Source organism: Mauremys reevesii, linkage group 1 (assembly GCF_016161935.1).
Source record: "Mauremys reevesii isolate NIE-2019 linkage group 1, ASM1616193v1, whole genome shotgun sequence".
Lineage (NCBI taxonomy): Eukaryota > Metazoa > Chordata > Testudines > Geoemydidae > Mauremys > Mauremys reevesii.
This window is the reverse complement of record NC_052623.1, coordinates 84,582,673-84,603,199: the sequence shown is the minus strand read 5'-3', so window position 1 is coordinate 84,603,199 and position 20,527 is coordinate 84,582,673. Positions and strand designations below refer to the sequence as shown.

The 20,527-nt window shown below is 43.8% G+C and overlaps 1 protein-coding gene across 5 annotated transcripts; it reads right to left on the bottom strand.

The window, feature by feature from the left end:
- Nucleotides 1-2,043: 2,043 nt before the first annotated feature.
- CLN5 (CLN5 intracellular trafficking protein) lies at nucleotides 2,044-19,785 on the bottom strand. Of its 5 annotated transcripts, none has more exons than XM_039520141.1 (5): nucleotides 19,414-19,484; nucleotides 17,306-17,345; nucleotides 15,804-15,969; nucleotides 14,080-14,305; nucleotides 2,044-4,701 (listed from the first exon to the last, which is right to left on the bottom strand). In XM_039520141.1, exons 2-5 carry the CDS (start codon nucleotides 17,320-17,322, stop codon nucleotides 4,190-4,192), a joined length of 921 nt encoding a protein of 306 aa, XP_039376075.1. In that variant the 5' UTR covers nucleotides 17,323-17,345; nucleotides 19,414-19,484; the 3' UTR covers nucleotides 2,044-4,189. The 5 variants fall into 5 exon arrangements, with proteins under 5 accessions (XP_039376075.1, XP_039376076.1, XP_039376074.1 ...); XM_039520142.1 differs by lacking the exon at nucleotides 19,414-19,484 and adding an exon at nucleotides 19,096-19,276; XM_039520140.1 differs by lacking the exon at nucleotides 17,306-17,345 and having other exon boundaries at nucleotides 19,414-19,785.
- Between the last annotated feature and the right edge of the window lie 742 nt (nucleotides 19,786-20,527).

The following is a 20,527-nucleotide window of genomic DNA, read 5'->3' as shown; positions in this document are numbered from 1 at the left end:
GCATTGATGCAACACTGCTTGTTCGACACAGGATCAGGATTTATGTGGCTCACGGAAATATGCAGAGTAGTTACAGTAAATGCAACTGTTTTATCAAGGATCTTAAACCCTCATGCTTTAGGCCTCTCAGGGTGAGAATGATTTTTCCAGGAAGCTGGTTATCCTATAGCTGCCTGCCGTAGGGTGTCTCTGAAGCATCTGGGACTAGCCTTTAAAGTGACAGAATACTGGATGAGGTGGACCACTAGTCTGGCAACTATATTTCTGTTCCTATATTGGTGAAATTAGTGATAATCACCCCTAAAGCCTAAACAAAGGAGACAAATTGAAAGATCAAAGGAGAGGAAAGGCAGGGGTGGATAATGTGGGAGTCATCTATAACTGGTTGTTGGTTCTCAACCTTGTCCCCTCTCCTGGGCAGTTCCATACAGAAGGAAGCCATCCTTTGCTAAAGTTCCCTTAAGCTCAGGCAGAGCCAGTCAACCTGTTCTCCTTGAGGCTCCTATAGGCTGGTAAGCAATGCAGCAGCCAGAACTGCTGCTCCAGGGAAGTGAGGAGAGATGGCCACTGTTCCTCCCCATAGTAACACACCTGATTTAAATACAAGAGTTTAAAAGTAATAGTGTACTGCTCAAGGAACACACTTTAAATTCATCCTTAAATACGTATTTTCTTCTTAAACTGTCACCCTCAGTGGACAATGGACTGGATACAGCTACTTTAAACCAAGTGATGGCCCACCTGATAGTGTTTTCAAATTGCGGCATGAAGGCCACAATCTTATAGTTTAAAAGATAACCTTCAAAATGTTACCCAATGTAATTATTTCTATGTATAGCTTTAGACAATAGCTCTAAAATGTGTGAATTGCTCCTATTCATGCTAGAGTCTACTGAACATAGTTGGCAACACTAACTTTTATTTGCTAGTTTCTGGAGTAGAATCATCAAGCTAACTGTACTGTTTGTTGGAGGCAGTGGCAGATACTGAGTGAAGCAGCTACTTCGGAATCAACATGCCCTGCTCCAAACCTGCCCAAAAAAAAAAAAAACTGTAGTGCTTCCATGTACCAAACATCAACTACCTTGAGCCCTCCTCCTATGGGTCAAAAATTCTAGCTATCAGTCTCTAGCTTTTACTTGGCAAGTTCTGTAATACATTTCACTAACTGACTGCCTTAAATTTGTTAGGTCTTCTACAATGTAAAATATACTGAATGTTAGGGGAAAGTGTAGTAATTGTAGCAGTAAGAGGGAGACGGTGCTGTATAACTCAGGTCTAACATGGGCTTTTATAATCAAACCTTGGCAGCTCTACCACCACTGCTATGTTAGCATATTCTATAGCAGAGTGTTCATTTACATGAAAGGAATAATGCTACCCACTGTTATTAGACCAAGTATTTATTAACAATTTACAAGTTTTGATGTTGCTTCTGTAACCAGTCACTTGTTCCAAATGTTATGCTTATAAAAAGCACCCACAACCTTTTTCAGGGGAAAAAGTAATACGCTGTGTTTATTGGAGATACAACAATTAGCGCGCGCACACACACCCACACCAGTTGATGTTATCGTTACCAGTCCAGAGTCTGGAGCAACCTAATGGCCAGCTAGGTTGATCACGGGTAGGGAGGAGCTGGGTTCTGTTGGTCACGACACAATCCTCTGGGGAAGTCTTGGCAGGATGACCCCAAAGTTTCATGGCAAAGCACCCTGTTTATATAGTAATATTTCTTCATTAGGACCAATGAGTTTTTTGCCTTATCATGCTGTATTCAATTGCTGTTTGACAAGTGCTTGTGTTCTTAAATTGTTCTGATCTTTATCTTGGTTCCTTCATCAGTCTCTCGGGGAGTTACCCCATGCTGGTTTTGATCTCAGCTATCTTGTCCCGATTGATAGGTGCCTGCTTCATCTTTAGAGTTATCAATCTGCCCTCCTTTGACATCTGAATAGGGGCATGTTACAATCTCCTGGCATCTTTACATCTGTTCTTGGTTCCTCCCAAGAACATCTGGTCCGGTGATGGCCTTCACACTTATCTTCTAACACACACTTTCCTCATTCACACACAAAACAGGATTGATTTACATAGAACATTTGAACAGGAACATCAAATTGCAATGCAGGAGAAAACAATCATTGCATTATTTCAAAAATGCTAATTTTAAACCTACAACAAAGTGGTGACCCTAAATGTCTCTTACTGCCTTGAAATCAGCTTCAGACACAAGATTCTGGCTGATGCATCTTTACCAATGGCACACTAGGCCACTCCTTTCTGGTTTCAGAAAGGGTGGGTGGCAGAATATGGTCAAATCATATCATACATCAATACATATAATACATGCTTTATTCTTCATTCTAAATTATACAAAATACAACCATAAAATCCTAGTACTACACAAACAGACTGCAAACTCAAATTAGATGTGATTATTCCTCTTCCATCAATACTTATCACCTCAGCAGGTTACCAATAGCCAAGTGTTCAGATGCTAACTCCCTAGAACCATAGTCAGATTTTGCACACTTAAAAAAGATGATGTAGCTGCGAGGTGTTAGACTGGAAATAGTGCCCTAGCTATTAAAGAATTACAGCTGAAAAAGCATCACTAAAAGCTTCTCTACAGTCACTTGCAAATTCAGAGCTGCAGAGGACCTACTGCTGGATATCCCAAAGTAATGATCTGTTCCTACTTAATACTTCACTGCTCTAACTGGAATGGTACCTTTAATGCAGATATCTGTCCACTGCAGCCTGTGTAGTCAGTGACATGCATATTAAGCAGGCTATTAAAAAGCACTAATAACTTTAATGCTTTTAAAAATGTTAAATAATTAAGATTATTAATATTTTTACTAAATCTGGCTCCTACAATTCTTTACAAGAGAATCCATCTCTTGCATATGAAAAATACTGAAGTATAATACTTTTTAAAAAGCCATACAAGTGCTGTGGTCCTTAGGACTATGGTACATTGATATTGATCTTATTTATGCCTAAATCAGGCTTTTTTTAAAGAGGTATGTTGGAATTTAAGTAGTAAGATGATGCATCAAGACTTCTAGCAGTACTCTGACAGCCACTCTGTACCTACTCTTGAAGGTGGTGTGGGTTCTTTTATAAAAATGAATTAATGCTCTTTTGTTTCATATTCCTTCAACTCTGTGAATATGAATTTTTGAAGGCAGCACAGCTAGCCAAATTCCTTCACAAACAGCAAGCTTAAGTGGAAACAAATCTCAAGCACTGACCTGAAAAATCTCATTTACTTTGAGTTAAGGTGAGAAGAAAATAATCATTACTGTAGCCCTTTGATGGTGAAGGCCCTAGCAGGGCCCATGGTGTACTACTTAAAGTGTGTATGGGGGGGCTTCCAGAGATTTCCCCCTGCCCAGGTGCCCCTCTCCCTACTTCCCCCCGCCCCCCATGCCTATCACACTTACCCATGATCCCCACCCTGTCCAATCTGAGTGAATAGCATTGAAAGCCTGTGTGTAAAGTCACAGCACCACTCACGTTAAGCCCAGCTACCTGTCCATCATGAGCAAGTGAAGTTGGGACTTGGCCACTCACGTTTGGTCTGGCCAAAAGTGGTTAGGTTATGGCCTCGCTGGCCCTCCTCACTCCCCACAGCATATGGACCCTAGCATGATTTGTGTTGGCTAGTCAGTTCCAATACTACTTTCATTTGTGTAAGAGACTTAGGTTGGATCTGAGGGGAGCCAGCCTTATCTATGCTTTCTTTAGCAATTCTGGTAAGGTGTCAGGCTGTCCAAAAGCAAACCACCACCACCTTCTAACAAAGGAGTCATCAGCATACAGCTGTAATCTACCACCAGCTCTGAACCTATTTCCATGTCTGCTGACTTCCTCATGTTCCAGGACAACTGGTCCCAGTTCCATCCTTTCAAATATGAAACGTACAGCGTTCCAACGAGTATAAGGTAGATTTTTGATGGAGTCAAGCTAGCAACCCACTGTGATGCTGGTAACCAGCTCCTGTAGACTCCCCTCTTTACGAAGCAGAAGATGACTTGCAACCATGTGGCCAATGACAGGTCCAAACCCCTTGAGAATTCTGGGGCTGTAATGCAGCTAGCAAGAAAGGGGACTCTTTCTTCACCCCAGGCAGGGCAGAACAGTCACTGAATATCCATAGAACCTACACCTCATGAAATAATTACAAACCAGCCCGTGTATTATCTTCATTAGGTAAAGGGATCTCTTCATAAGTTATTTTGAAGTAAGGGGACTTTATAGGTAAAAGCCAGTAGTCTAAGTTGTAAAAGAGGTAAAACTGGTGGTTCAAGACAACCTGATCTACTATTTTTAAGACATTCAAGAAGAACTCTTCAACAGACTGAGGAGGTTTGAATGAATAGTAGAAATCTCTTATGGCTGCAGCCACTGTCTTGTTTCCTAGAGGTCCAAAAATAGATGTTGCATTCCCCAGATAAATGGGTTCTCCAGTAAACAAAGTAATGCTGGTGTAATTTGTTTGTATCTTTTTAAATACAGCCCCTAAATCGGCCAACTTCTGGTATGTTCTTAATATAAATTTCGAGCATTCATAAGATTCAAACCACACTACCGCATGCTTGTCAGGACTTGCTCGAACTGTCCAGGTTTCATAGTATATCCCAGTTTCGTTGTCACATTGTACCCATTTTGCCATTTGGTTAAACATTGTTCCTGTAAAACATAAAAATAAGAAATGTCCATAAGCATTATGAAAACAATACTGACAAATGCATACAATTCATAGATTACAAGGCTAGAAGGGACCATTGTGATCATCTAGTTTGACCCTGTGTATAACACAGGCCATAGAACGTCCACAAAATAATTCACGATGAGCATGCCTTTTAGATAAACATCCAAACACCCACCACAACCCTTAGTAAATTGTTCCAGTGGTTAATTACTAAGGCTATGATTTCGTCATGGAGGTCGCAGAAGTGATGGAATCCTTCACTTCCAAAGACCTCCGTGACTTCAGCCCCGTCAGCTGGGAGCTGCAGGGTCCTGCCGCCTCCTGCAACAGCGGGGAGCTGTGAGGTACTCTCACCACCTGAGGCAGTGGGTCCCCAAACTCTGAGCCGCGATGGGCAGCAGGGGTACCCTGCAACTCCCAGCTGCTGTGGGCAACAGGGGGACCCCGCAGCTTCCTGCTGCCAGGGAGGGTGAAGGGGGACCCTGCAGCTCTCTGCCCCACAGGTGGTGGGGTCCCAGAGCTCCTAGCCACCCTGCAGTTGCCCAGCCCCTTCCCATTTTATTATGGATATTTTTAGTAACAGTCAGGGACAGATCATGGGCTTCTGTGAATTTGTCTTTATTGCCCCTGACCTGTCTGTAAGTTTTACTAAAAATGTTCATGACAAAATCTTAGCCTTATTAATTACCCTCACTGTTAAAAATTTACACCTTATTTCCACTCTGAATTTGTCTAACTTTGACTTCCAGCCATTGGATCATGTTATACCTTTCTCTGCTAGACTGAAGAGCCCATTATTAAACATTTATTCCCCATGTCATCCCTTAACTTTCTCTTTGTTAAGCTAAAGACATTGACCTTTTTGAGTCTATTACTATCAGGCACGTTTTCTAATCCTTTAAACATTCTCATGGCTCTTCTCTGAACTCTCCAATTTGTCGACATCCTTCTTGAATTGTGGATGCCAGAACTGAACACAGTATTCCAGTAGTGATCACACCAGTGCCAAATACAGGGATACAGACAGAGGTAAAATATAGGGTTATAAAAACAGAGGTTCCACTATTTATGCATTTGAGGATTGCATTAGCTCTTTTGGCCACAGCATCACACGGAAGCTCATATTCAGCTGTTTATCCACCATGACCCCAAATCTTTTCTGGTGTCATCGCTTCCCAGGATAGAGTCCCACATCATGTAAGTATGGCCTACATTCTTTGTTCCTAGATGTACACATTTACATTTAGCCATATTAAAACACACATTGTTTGCTTGCATACACTTTATTAAGCAATTCAGATCAGTCTGAATCAGTGGTCTGTCTTCATTATTTATCACTCTTGCTATTTTTGTATCATCTACAAACTTTATCAGTGATGATTTTATGTTTTCTTCCAGGTAAGTGATAAAAATATTAAATAGTGTAGGGCCATGAACCTGTCCCTGTGGAACACACCCACTCGATGATGATTTCCTGTTTACAATTATATTTTGAGACCTATCAACTAGACAGTTTCTAATAATTTAATGTGTGCCACGTTAATTTTATATCATTCTAGTTTTTAATCGAAATGTCACATGGTGCCAAGTCACATGCCTTACACAACTCTAAGGGCTTGTCTTCACTACCGTGCTAAATCGGCTGCCGCTGCAGTCTTGCCCTTCTCATATCTATTCAGAATGCTCTTGCAAAGACCCTTTTCCTAGCCTGTTCCTTGACCACATCACTGCTCTCTTCCATCCCACCCCTGCATCCCCTTTCTCTATTGCATCAAATATAAGCTGCTGATTTTCACTTGTAAAGCCTTTAACTGCCTATCCCTACTCTACCTAGCCATCTCTCATTCACTAGCCTCTAATTGACCCATGATGCCAGCATCCATCACTTACTTATTAAATTTTCAAATAAGCACCTGTGCTTTCTCCCATGCTGCCCCTCACTGTTTCAGAGGGGCACCCCATACACACTCAGAAAGCCACTTCATTGTTCTCCTTCAAATCCTTCCTTTAAAAAAGCCCCTTTGCCTCAAAGCCCACAAAACACTTGACAACGGTTTGCTGAGACCACTGCCTGTCATACTGACCAATATTGTCTCAGTGTTTCCTTGTACTCCCCTGTCCGTCTGAATCCACCTGTTTTCTCCTGTTTGTACTTAGACTGGAAGCTCTTTGGGGCAGGAACTGTCTTTTTGTTCTGTGTTTGTACAGCACCTACAGCAAAATGGGGTCCTCCTGGGCCATAACTGGGGCTCCATAGCTGCAATACAAACAACAACAACCACCCAATTCTTTTATCACTGTTGGTTGAAATTTTGGAACTGCCTAAGATTCAGGTTCATACTACAGCAAGTCATAAATCCTGTATTAACAGCCACCCTGCCATTGTATGCTGCACACAGAGGAATTTTAATTACACTTCATATTCTTGGGGTGTACTGCAGTGTATATCGTGGGATGGTGTTTCCCTCTCTTCACAAGGCTGGGATTTTTATCGTTAAATAAAAAGCACTGCCCGCAACAAACTTAGTAAAAGATTATGCATGAACTGGGCATGCAACTGAAATTATAAAATTATCTTCTTTACTTTTTTAATGTTTCAAAACACATGCCCTTACTAGCAACTCTGTGCCCCTTTAAAGTGATGTTCAAATATTACAAAATGTAAATCTCAAAACTGGCAGAAGCTACCCAAAAAATGTTCAAACCTACCCGCTGAAGAAATTCAGCCCACACACATTTCTTACTAAGTTAAGGTCTGAGGGAGTAAAAGTGCCATACAGTATTTTCTGAAGGTCAACACACTCCGTCGTCCGAGCAATGAAGAAAGTGATTTCCAGAGCATTCTCCTATCACAGTGAAAATACCAGAAAGCCACAATTGCACAAGAAATTCTGTGGTGTTAGGAGCCCAAAACTGCAGACTCTTGGTAGTGCTGATTTGCTTAGTTTTTGCAAGATTGGGCCCCAAGGTCATCAGGACCAAAACCTACAAGAAGGTCCTACAGAGGTCTGTCCTGGATCTGACACTGTTCAATATTTTCATTAATGATTTGGATGATGGAGCAGAGATTATGCTTATAAAATTTGTGGCTGGCACCAAGGAGGAGGGGTTGTAAACACTTTGGAGGACTGGATTAGAATTCAAAAATGATACTGATAAATTGGTTTGAAATCAATAAAATGAAATTATCTAAAAGACAAGTGCAAAGTACTAAACTTCACAACTCAAATTCACAAATACAAAAATGGAGAATAACTGGGTAGGCAACAATACAGCAGACAAGGATCTGGAGATTATACTATATCACTCCTGGGGGTGGGGCTTCACCGCACACTGCCCTCGCCTGCAGGTACCACCCCCAAAGCTCCCTTTGGCCACAGTTCCCCGTTCCCGGCCAATGGGAGCTGCAGGGGGCAGTGCCTGCGCACAGAGCCCTCTGCCCCCGCTCCTCCAGGGGCCGCAGGGACATGGTGTCAGCCACTTCCAGGGCCAGGGCAGACAGGGAGCCTGGCTTAGCCTCGCTGCGCCACAGGGCTGGCAATCCCGCAGGCCAGACTGAAAGCCCTGACGGGCTGCATCCGGACCGCGGGCTGTGGTTTGCCCTCCCCTGCACTAAGTAGTAATGACCACAATACAATTAGATTCAACATCCTAGAAAGGAATTGTCAGGGTTCCTTCCCCACTCTGAACTCTGGAGTACAGATGTGGGGACCCGCATGAAAGACCCCCTAAGCTTATTTTTACCAGCTTAGGTTAAAAACTTTCCCAAGCCACAAGATTCCTTTCTAGCCTTAGTATCGCTGCCACCACCACGTGATTTAAAAAAAACACTTAGGGAGGGCCACTTGGAGCCCTACCTTCCCCAAATATCTACACCCTTTTTCTGGGGAGGCTTGAGAATAATAACCTAACCAATTGGTACAGGTGAACACAGACCCAAACCCTTGCATCTTAAGAACAATGAAAAATTAATCAGGTTCTTAAAAGAAGAATTTTAATTAAAAAAAGGGTAAAAGAATCATCTCTGTAAAATCAGGATGGTAAGTACTTTAAAGAACAACAAAAGACTCAAGAATACAGAGGATTTCCCCTCTAGGAAAAACCCTGAAGTTACAAAAACAGGGATAAACCTCCCTCTTAGCACAGGGAAAATTCACAAGTTAAACCAAAAGGTAATCTAACGCATTTCTTTTCTGCTATTACTTACTATTTCTGCAAGACTAGATGCTTAGTTCAGATATACTTAAGAACATGTAATTTCCCTTCCTGGTTTCTTGGCTGGCTCCGAGAGAGACACGCCAAAACCTTCCCCCACAGATTTGAAAGTATCTTCTCTCCTTATTGGTCCTTTTGGTCAGGACCCAGGTTATCTGAGCTTCTTAACCCTTTACAGGTAAAAGAGGGATTTGATGCTACCCTTATCTGTATATTTATGACAAGAATATTTCAATAAAAAAAGGAGGAGACTAGTCAAAAATGCCCTAAAGTCAAAAGTAAAGGCAGTTAAATCCTTAGATATGGCATAAGGAAACAATAGCAGAGTCTCAGAAGGCATGTATACCTCTGAACAAAAAGGAACAAGGAAAGTAAAAGGCAATCAGTCTGGCTAAATGGCCAGGTTAGAGAGGTTATTTGAGCCAAATAGATCTTTCTAGATTTGAAATCTAATCCCAATGAAACCAATAAACACACACAAATTACAGCAAGCAGTATGTAAAATGGAAATTAGAGAGGCTAACATGGATTCTGAAAAGCAAACAGCTAAAAAGGTATAAAAACAAACTGAAATTTTGTAAGTCTATTAGAAGTCAGAAGCCTGCAAAAGAACTGGTGGTCTACTGAGTCAGAGGAATGAAAGGGAGCAATTAAGGAGGGACACTGCTGAGAGAACAAATGATTCCTTTGTCTCAGTCATCACCATAGAGGATGCCAGGGAGACAGTTACCTCAAACTTGCTCTTTTCTGGTAATACACAAGAGGTACTACTAGACATTGAGGTGTCAGAAGACAAGGTGATGGAGCAAACTGATAATTTATAAAGCACCTTGTCACCAGGCCCAATGTATGTCCAAGAGTGCTGAAGAAACTTATGTATGAAGTGGCACACTGGCTACTAAAAACACACAATCATTAAAAAACAGCTAGTATACTTTGGACAGAAAGGTGATATCTATATCAGGGGTTGGCAACCTCTGGCACTCGGCTCGCCAGGGTAAGCTCCCTGGCGGGCCGGGCCAGTTTGTTTACCTGCCACGTCGGCAGGTTCGGCCAACCGCAGTTCCCACTGACCGCAGTTCACTGTCCCAGGCCAAGGGGGTGGCAGGAAGCCGCCGCCAGCACATCCCTCGCCCGCGCCACTTCCCACCGCCCCCATTGGCCTGGGACAGTGAACCGTGGCGCGTGGGAGTTGCAATCCGCCGAACCTGCCGACACGGCAGGTAAACAAACTGGCCCGGCCCGCCAGGGAGCTTACTAGGGTGTTGTCCCCGGCCCTGCTTACCCTGGCAAGCCGCGTGCCAGAGGTGGCCGACCCCTGATCTATGTTTTAAGAAGGCTCCAAGGCTGACCCAGGGAATTACACACCAGTAAACCTAACAGCTGTACTTGATTGAAACGATAATTAAAAACCAAATAACAAAACACCTGGAAGATCATGATACAATGAGGCCTAATCACAACGTTTCTGCAGAGGGAAGTTGTCTCAATAATCTCTTAACATTCTTTGAATAGGTCAATAAAGTAGCGGGCAAAGGAGAAACAACTGACATAAATTATTGACTTTAACAGCCTTTCAAGAAGGTCCCTAACAAGAATCTACTAAAGAAGCTAATTAGCCCTGGGGTGAGAAGCAAATTAGTGTCATGGATCAAAACTGGTTAGCATACAGAAACAAGAAGTAGACATAAATGGTCAAGTTTCATCATGGCACAAGGTTAACAGTGGGGTACCTCAAGGTTCTGTGCTAGGTCCAGTGATGTTTACTACATTAACAATCTGGAAAGGATGCAAGTAGTGAGGTAGCAAAATTTGGAGACGTTATAGAGTTAGTCACATCCAGAGATGACTGTGATAGACCAAGATAAATAAATGGAAAGTACAACTGCAGACGAAGGTCAGTGTTGGTACATCCAAAGTAATGCAAATTGAAGGCGGGGAAATTGAACTACCTCAGGGGTTTCAAACGCAAATGACCACGAGGGCCACATGAGGGCTAGTTAATTGGTCCGAGGGCCACATCACTGACACCCCCCCTTGCTGCCCCCGGCCCTGCCCCCACTCCATTCCTTCCATGAGGCCCCACCTCTTTGCACCCCTTCCCTGCCCCTATTCCAACCCCTTTCCTGAAGTCCCCACCCCAACTCCACCCCCTCCCTGCCCCCAGAGGGGGCATGAGGGGTGTCGTGGGGGCTCAGGGCAGGGAGTTGAGGTACAGCAGGGGGTTGCAGTGCAGGCAGGGGGCTCAGAGTGCAGAAGGGGTGTGTGATGCAGCAGGGGGCTCAGGGCAGGGGGCTGGGGTGTGGAGTGCAGCAGGGGGCTCAGGGAAGGGAGTTGGGGTGCAGCAGGGGGTTGAGATTCAGACAGGGGGTTCAGGGCAGGGGGTTGGGGTGCAGCAGGGGGTTGGGGTGCAGGCAGGGGGCTCAGGGCAGGGAACTGGGGTGCAGAAGGGGTGTGGGATGCAGCAGGGGTCTCAGGGCCCGGGGTTGGGGTGTAGGGTGCAGCAGGGGGCTCAGGGCAGGGAGCTGGGGGGCGGGGTGCAGGAGGGCTTCGGGCTCCGGGGTGGCAGCGGCGCACACCGGGGCCAAGGCAGGCTGCCAGCCCTGGCCCCGCTCTGCTCCGGGAAGTAGCTGGAACCACGTCCTTGTAGCCCCTGGGGAAGGAGGGACGCAGGGCTCCGCACACTGCTTGCCACACCTCCAGGTACCTCCCCCGAAGCTCCCATTGGCCACAGTTCCCCGTTCCCGGCCAATGGGAGCTGCGGGGGGGCGGTGCCTGGAAGCAAGGGCAACACACGGATGGAGCCCTCTGCTCCCCGCCACACACCCTGGCCACAGGGACATGATGCCAGCCGCTTCAGGGAGTGGCGTGGGGCTCGAGGGGGGCAATCCTGCAGCTGTAGTTTGGCCACCCCTGGCCTGGAGGTAGGCCGCAGGAAATAGCATCAACGTAGACAGATTCATGAAAACCACTGCTCAATATGCAGCTGTGTTCCAAAAAGCAAATAAGGTTTTAGGATGTGTAAGAAATACTATACCACTATTAAACACTGGTGCATCCTCATTTGGAATACCATATGCAATACTGGTTACCCCACCTAAAACAGGGCATTGCAAAATTGGAGTGGGTTCAGAGGATGCTGACAAGAATGATTATGGGTGAAGAAAAATTCTCATGAAGAGAGATTGAAAAGATTGGGATTGTTTACCTCAGGAAGGAAGGTAAGAGGGGATCTGATACATGTGTATAAGATAACAAAAGATCTAGAGAAGGTTGATCAGGAATTTCATTCTCCATGTCTTACAATACAAGAACAAGGGGACAGTCAATGAAACTGAGAAGTACCAAATTCACAACTGATGAAATACTTTTGCATACAATGAATAATTAAACTGTGGAACTCATTGCCACTGGATGTCACCAAGATGAAGAATTTAACAAGAATTAAAAGAGGGATTAGGCATTTACAAGGATAACAAGAACATCCAGTGTTATAACAATCAATGCTAAACATTTTTGGAAGGGATATAAAACCTCATGCTTTGGGGCTTAAGCCAATCTCTAATTAAGAAGTAGGAAGCAATCAGGGGGGTCAGATTATCCCACATCTCCCTACTGTAGTTTTTTTGCACCTGCTTCTGAAGCACCTGTTGCTGACCATTGTCAGAGATAGGAAATTGGAGTAGATGGACCATGGACCTGATCCAGTCTGGCAAGTCCTATGTACACCCAATTTGCACATGTACATACGATTATACAAGATACATGGTAACAGAGATTCAGGTCAAAGATGTATGAGTGTCATCAACATGCTGCAGCAGTACAACCCAAACCATCTGACTTTCTCCCCAAGCAGATTCACATATGTGCCAGAGAACAGGGAAAATGGAATGGAGTCAAGGATTACCCTTCACAAAAGTCCCTTGGGAAAATGAGCAACCTGCCAAAACGACACTATAGCATCTCCCCAAGAGGAAAGTACCTCACAAGTGATACTCTAACCACTCCTGCTAGGACCCACAGGAAAGGTCAAAAATACATTACAATCAACAGTACCAGAGGCTACCAACAGATATGAAAGAACTGGTGTAGACGTCTAATCAATATGGAGGAGGCCCATGTATTTAATAAATTAAGGCTCTGTCACATTATATGGGCTGCTTTTTATTTAGCAGCATCAGTCAGATGGAATCTGCAGACTCCAAGGTTGAGGTGCCAAACTGATGAAAATGGAAGGGAACTTAGGTAAAATAACACATCACGTTAGCGTTTGAAACACATAGGTGTGTAGTTTTAATCTGATTTTCGCTGCTTTGACAGAAAAGCAGCCTGTAGAGTGTGCCAGAGACTTAGCAGGCTAGGTGAATATACTGAATACTTCTATACATTTTATTTAAAAGGCAGCAGATTCTTGTATGATCTTTGCATGCAATTTGTTTAGTATTTGTTAAGGAGAGTGTTATTTTTATCCTAGCCTTTCAGTTTCACATTGAGGAGCAGTGATGAGCCCATAACGTAGACTGAACCAAGAAGCTATTTTGGTGAGCTATACAAAAAGACTAAGTATAATAAATACACCACTTGTCCTGCAATATGTGATAGATAGGCCTGTTACTGCTACTGGGATTATTTGCAGTTTTATGATACAACAGTTGGGGAAAAAAAGAGATGAGTGACTGTAGCTGTTCTTGAGAGCATTTCCTTTTATGTCCTACTTATTGGTTCAAGAGCAAAACACAATTCTCTCAATTTTTCCATTTAAAAATTCATCTGCCACTTCACAGCAGGAGGTTGTGTTCCAGCACAAGTATATGAAAAGAGGCCAGAATGGTTCAGCTGTTTTGCTATTTTTACATTCAAAAGACTCCACTATTCTTGCAGAGGTGCTCACGTGACATACCAAGCAATTCTCACTTAACAGCATCTTTTTAGCATAGCTTGTTCAAAGGACAGTATTACCATATCACTTCCTATATTAAGAAAACTAGAAGAGTATTATTTCAATTTCAAATTAACAGCTTTAATCACCCTACACTGCAAATGACTCACAAAAAGTGAGTGGAAAGATACTGTCTGACATGAATGTGAGCCTGTCTTAATATAGTATGGTATTAGTGTCACCACAGGATTCTGAAATCTACCTGATATAGTGGTCACCAGAACCAAGGTCCCATTTTCCTTCCAGTGAACATCATCTATTCCTTCATAAAAGCAGGCAGCTCCCTGATTACACCAGAACGGTGCATCCATGTCAGGCCGGAGATGCGGAAATGTGCAGTTCCCGAGCTGGAAGAGTTCATACCATTCCATTGTGTAGTTTTTGCCAGTTAGAGAGCTCTTGAAGCCAACAGCATCATGCATAATATTCTGAGGAAAGGTCATAAACACAAAGAAAAACAGTTTTGTAGTGCCAACTTCACTTTCCATTACTTACCTACTGTACAATAGTTTAGAAAATAGGGTTCTGTAAAATGGGATGTACCACACTAAATTACACAAATACTGATTCACATCATACTTGTCTGTATCCTGCACTTGCTCATTTGCAGCCTGTAGTAGTGGTAATTACGAGTTAGCCATTCAATCGGAGTTAGGCATCAAACTTCCTCTTATCTCTGCATATCCCCCCTCCCCCCCATACCCCAAATTGTGGACCAAAGATCAACAAATGAAGATCCTTTTGTGGACCCAATCCTGTACAAAGTAATGTAAACCATTTGAAAACCTCAGTGTTGCCATCTACAAGCATTCAAAAATCATGAGTCAGGCCCCAAGATCATGGAATTACCTTAAAATTCATGCTGTTAACAATAAGTGTTGGATTCAGTTTATTTGCCTTCTCATTTTTTACTCTCTAGAGCAGTGGTTCTCAAACTAGGGCCGCCGCTTGTTCAAGGAAAGCCCCTGGCAGGCTGGGCCAGTTTGTTTACCTGCCACGTCCGCAGGTTCGGTCAATCGCAACTCCCACTGGCCACAGTTCGTCGCTCTAGGCCAATGGCGGCTGTGGGAAGGGTGGCCAGCACATCCCTCGGCCCGCACTGCTTTCTGCAGCGGCGAACTGCAGCCAGTGGGAGCCACAATCGGCCAAACCTGTGGACGCAGCAGGTAAACAAACCGGCCCGGCCCGCCAGGGGCTTTCCCTGAACAAGCGGCAGCCCTAGTTTGAGAACCACTGCTCTAGAGTACACATATTTAAGCTTCCCTCTGCAACCATAACAGCTAGAAATTTACTTTAAAAAAAGGCAGCTGAGGTTCTGTTGCATTCACATGATTCCAGGAGCTGAGGCTTTAAGAGAAACACCATATATTGTGAGACTTGTAATAGAAGTCGAAAGAGTTGGCAACACTGTTAGCGAGTGATCCACAGGGCAGACTGCAGCTGGTTATTCAGATCAGACAGGTATCTATGTTCATACAAAATTTAATTCAAATCAGACTTTGTTTACTGTGAGATCTTACTTCTTCATTTAAAAAAACAAAGCTGTAGATGTATAAGATTAACAAGATCTTTCCTACAAACTAGCCAGATATTTTGTCATAAAGGACCAATTCAAAGTGTTCTTTGTAAGTGATGTTAAAGTCAATGCAAAAATGCAAATAAATACAAGTTAACGCACACACAATACATTTCCAATCCTTGGTATGTAAGGGCAAAAATACCACATTGTGTTCTTTTCCTAATCTGTCTTGAATTACTCCCATAACTCTTGTTTCCAGGTTAGCAGTTTTCTAGCCCATAGCCTCCAATACTCCACACAACTATGCTGAAATATTATAATGAATGAAGTCCTACTGTTGACATTTGCTGCTGAATGTAACTGATTTGAAACTAATACATTTTTGTTAAATGAAAACATCACCCTACCAAATGTCCAAGCAGATCCCCATATTTGAATTCCCACACTGGAGCTTGTAATCGATAGACTTCAATGACATCCTCATCCTTCATTCCTGGAATGGGACAGCCAGTAGGACAGAAAGTGTAACGAGCTTGACAATAGGGATCTGTTTTCGGCCGGTAATCAAAACGCCTACGTTTAAAAACAAAAGCATGGAAAACTTTCAGTGTAGCTTCAAAGGAAAGGTAGCATGCCACAAAGACACTTATTTTAAAAGCCACTTTTCAAAACAGCCTCTAATGGCCTGATTTTTAGAAGTTCTGAATACCTGGAGCTCCCCTTAAAATCAATGGGAGCTATGGGTGTGCAGCACCTTTAAAAGTCATAAGACCCCAACCCCCAAAAAAATATACAAATGAGTTCATAGGATTACTCAGGTGCACGTTTGTAGGACTAAGGCTTAAAATTGCATCTCCAATATGTGAGTGCAAATAATAAAATTTAGACGTCTAATGTGGGAAACAATGTTAATTGCACTGTAATGTACTTGCACACACTACACTGTGGCCACAAGATTAGAGGTTGGTTTAAGATCTGTTTCAAAATTTGGTCACAAGGGCTTTTCTACACAGGAAATAGCTATTCTGGAATAACCATTCAGCAATAAGTAATCCAGAATAGCACCCCTGTAGACACTATTCTGGAATAAAAGTGACTTTACTCCAAAATAATTACTCTCCTCACTAAGTGGAGTAATTATTCAGAAATGAGATCACTTTTATTCTGAAACAGAGTGTCAACAAAAGGGAGTTATTTTGGAATAGCTAAATTATACCTCAACAGCTATTCTGGAATAATGATGCCAGTCAATTTCCCCCATATAAAGAAGGCCTAAGAATCTGAAATCCACACATTTCTTCCAGAGATTTTCAGCTCTCCCATTAAACCTCATTCTAGGTAATCATACCTTGTTCTCACAATAACTGAAAAACAGACTCTACATCAGGGGTCGGCAACCTCTGGCATGCGGCTCGCCAGAGTAAGCCTGCCGCGTCCGCAGGTTCGGTCGATCGCGGCTCCCACTGGCTGCGGTTTGCCGCTCCAAACCAATGGGGGCGGCTGGAAGCCGTGGGCAGCACAGTGCTTCATAAGGGTTGGTTTTACTTCAACAAGTTTGAAATTATAGGGCCTAATTCTGCACCCACTGAAGTCAACGGCAACCTCCCCACTGACTTCAGTGGATGGAGGAACAATCCCACAGTTACTATGTGTTTTGTTTCCTTTCTAGTATTCAGTAATCAGTCTTTGATACTAGAAACACACTGCCGCCCCCCATCCCCCATACACTCACTAGATGTAATAGTTAACACCCCACTCTACCCCCTCCCACAAGTCCTTCCCCACATAAGTCAGACAAAACTTCTACACGTATTACTATCCCTTCTCCCAAAATCCTCCTACAATCACATACACAATTCCATTTGTTTATTAAATGTACAGGCTATGGAGCAGGCTTGAAACTTCCTACCAGACATAGAATTTCATCTGTGTTCAGTAGTAAGCTCCAGCTATAGAGGAGAGGAAAGAAATACAGAATTGAATCCTAAATATTCTTCCATTGTAATTTTGATTGCTGAGTTTCTTTGGAGCTTTTGTATTTGTTAATTTAAAATAAAAAAATAATCAACCAGATTAAAATTTGTTCTGTGGACTGCATATAGCTTAATAAAATTAAATCAGTGAAACAACTCCTGGCATTAAAGTTAAGCATGTGTGTTTGCAGGACTGGAATCTTATGTATCTACCTTTAATAAAGTTAATTAGCTCACATGCATTAGAGAGAGAGAGAGCATGTGTGTGAAAATATTTAACATATTTGGTTCACCAAAAACAGCTGCAGATGCTCAAAGGACAACGTAGGAAAAACAAAAAATGGCTATGCAAAAATATCACCTTCAACAGATCAGCTCCCTGTGTATATTCAGAATCTTATCTTCTCACTTTATAACACTGAATATTTAATTTAAATTAAAGAAAAAAATTCTATGGTACAATTAACTTCTGTTAGCACTGAAGATTCTATACAACCACAGAACAGTGAGCAGGATTCTATATCAGTTGATGCATCAATAACGATTGTTAACTAAGTTACAATTACAAAATATTTTGACCTGATTTTCTGAGGCCTCAGTCACCTGCAGCTCCTGCTTACAACAATAAGAATAAAATTATAAGTATCACTAAAAATTAGGGCACTTATTACTGTTTGTGGCCAAAATCCACCAGTTAGAAAGAACACAGCTTGATTTTCAGATTCCAGGTCAAGTCTACAGGACCTATTCTCTTACTTGTAAATTAAGAATTTGATATGATGCCACTGACAAAGAAGGAATTACTCTGAATGACTTAAAAAAGAAGTCCCAAACTTTAATTTTTTTATTTATTTATTTTTAAAAAGGTTCAGTTGCAGCCAGTAGGGAATCGTTAGTACAGATTTATAGTCTCTCTGGAAATCTGAGTTTTAAATGGAAAGCATGTCAGGTGCTTTAACTATATCACTATTAACACCTCATTATGTACAATAATGAAATGCAAGGATGGATTCTACCAAACTAAAACAGGTATCAGAAAAAAGGTGTCTCACTTAAACAGTCCGTTGGCAAACTAGATTTATTAATGTACTAGAACTAGTAAAAAATTACTAAAATGGTTCGAGTCCTGACACAGATGCTCCAATTTTTAGGGCACTTAAACAACACCCTTAGAAGATGGAAAATCACTGTAGAAAAGAAATCAATGGTGACCTCAACATCTTTCAGCAATCTGCAGTTTTCAGGCTTGCTCTTGACTCAATACAAAATTCCTCAATCTAGACTGGAATTTTGAAAGCAAAAACCAAAAAAGCCATCTTAATTAGTTACACAATATTTCACAAAACTTTTTGCCAACTCAAACCAGTGAAGCCCAATGACTTCCTGGAGTTATGAAACCTGTTTTCAGAGACTGCCCCTTTTTTTTTGTATTTGTTTAAGAATCTACCTTTTACAGGCAGAAAAAGGGAAGCAGTTGCAGTTTCTATGCTTAAACAGTTCAGAGATGGCTTGATTTATAATGTGTTGTACATAAGAATGGCCACACTGGATCAGACCAATGGTCCATCTAGCCCAACTAGCTCATTCCCTCTGAAGCATTTGACACCAGCCACTTTTAGAGGACAGGATGCTGGGCTAGATGGACCATTGGTCTGACCCAGTATGGCCATTCTTCAGTTTTTTTTAAGGCTTTGACCAAAACTGCAACTTGCAAAATGTTACTCACTTGTATAATCCCAACTGATACAAGTCAGCCCTTTGATTTCAAAAAGAGCTACGTGGATAAACAGAGACTTCTCCTGGGATTAGCAACGTCTGCAATCAAACCCGGGGGGTCACTGTAGTGCTGCAGGCTGACACTCAACCTAGGCCTTTTTAACCATGTGATCCCCCTGAACAAGGAAGCTTTAAATTGTCTGGTTTACACACACTCACCCAAAGAGGAGAGGGAAAGAGGCTCCGAATTAAGTGTCTAAAACCCCAAAGTGGGAGTGCTACACACACGGTGAGCCAGCCTTGCTTCCTGTGCAGACTACCCACTCACCTGTAAGGCACAGGCCACGTGCGCTGCTGCTGGGGCTGGGATCCTGCAAGGGAGGCAGGCAGCCCAACCACTAGCAGCAGCAGCAGCAGCAGCTCCCGGTGCCAACCGACCCTCATCCCTCGGCGCAGCCCCCGCCGGCAGGCCCCGGCCGCTGCTCCACACGCCTGACCGCAGCGAGCGGTCCCGGGTGGGGCTGAAGCAGCTGACTGGAGCCTGCCCGTCACATGGGCTCCGTGACTCGGCCCGGGCAAGGGCGGGGGGATGCTGCTGCCTCGATTTTCCTTTCGCTTTCGGGCTCCTTCCTTCCCCCGGGCTCCCGCTGCGCCTGCCCGGCGCCCGCTGCTCGTCTCCGCCGCGCGGCCGGCTCAGGGAGTCGGGGGGAGGGGCTGTGGTTTGGGGACTGGGAGGGGAGGGAGCAGACTGGGGGCGGGGGCACCGAGCCCCTGCCAACTTGTGGGTCAGTCTTTGGGCCTCCTCCAGGCTGGTGGTGTGGTGCGCCAGCCGGGGGGAGGGGGGTCGGGTTGTGTTGTGGCTGTACCTTGCGTCGGCCGGGCGCCAATTTATTATTATTATTATTATTATTTATTGTTTTATTATTTATTTTGTATTTTATTAAAAGCTCAGCTGTGTGTGGCTCCCTCCTTCTTGGTGTTGGGGTGCATCTCTGGTGGTGGTGCACGTGCACCAGCGGGGACTGCGAGGGGGGAGACTTGGGGGGGTTGTGGGGGGGAGGGGCACTGAGAGGTGTCGCCTGAGGGGGACCTCAGAGTGGGGGGGGCGGGGGAGGGGATATGGCGGCAGAATGAGGAGGACTGAGAGGGGTCCTGCCCCCCCACCCGAGCAATGTAATGGGGGAAATCCCAGGGGAGAGGCTAAAGGATCCTGTTTCATTGGGAGAGTCTGAAATGGGGGGGGGGGCAGACTCTTGGTCTAATGAAGGTTGTAGGTGGGGTATCTCCATTTTGAGGCAATGGGGGGGGGATGGACAGTGCAGAGGACTGCGGGGATTACCTGTGGGGGGTCTGGCTGGGCATTGGGGGGTTTATGGTGGCCCTGGCCGGGATGGTGGGCTGTTTAAAGTCCAGTCAGTGGTGCTGCAGCGCAAAGGCAAGCT

What these genes read in the sequence shown, in the direction of transcription:
- CLN5 (XM_039520140.1), bottom strand. Translation starts at nt 19,529, where the DNA reads ATGAGGGTCGGTTGGCACCGGGAGCTGCTGCTGCTGCTGCTGCTAGTG. An exon ending in ACGTGGCCTGTGCCTTACAG is followed by an intron (nt 15,970 to 19,413) that starts GTGAGTGGGTAG and finishes TTTTAAACGTAG; the next exon opens with GCGTTTTGATTACCGGCCGA. An exon ending in TCTGGTGACCACTATATCAG is followed by an intron (nt 4,702 to 14,079) that starts GTAGATTTCAGA and finishes TATGTTTTACAG; the next exon opens with GAACAATGTTTAACCAAATG.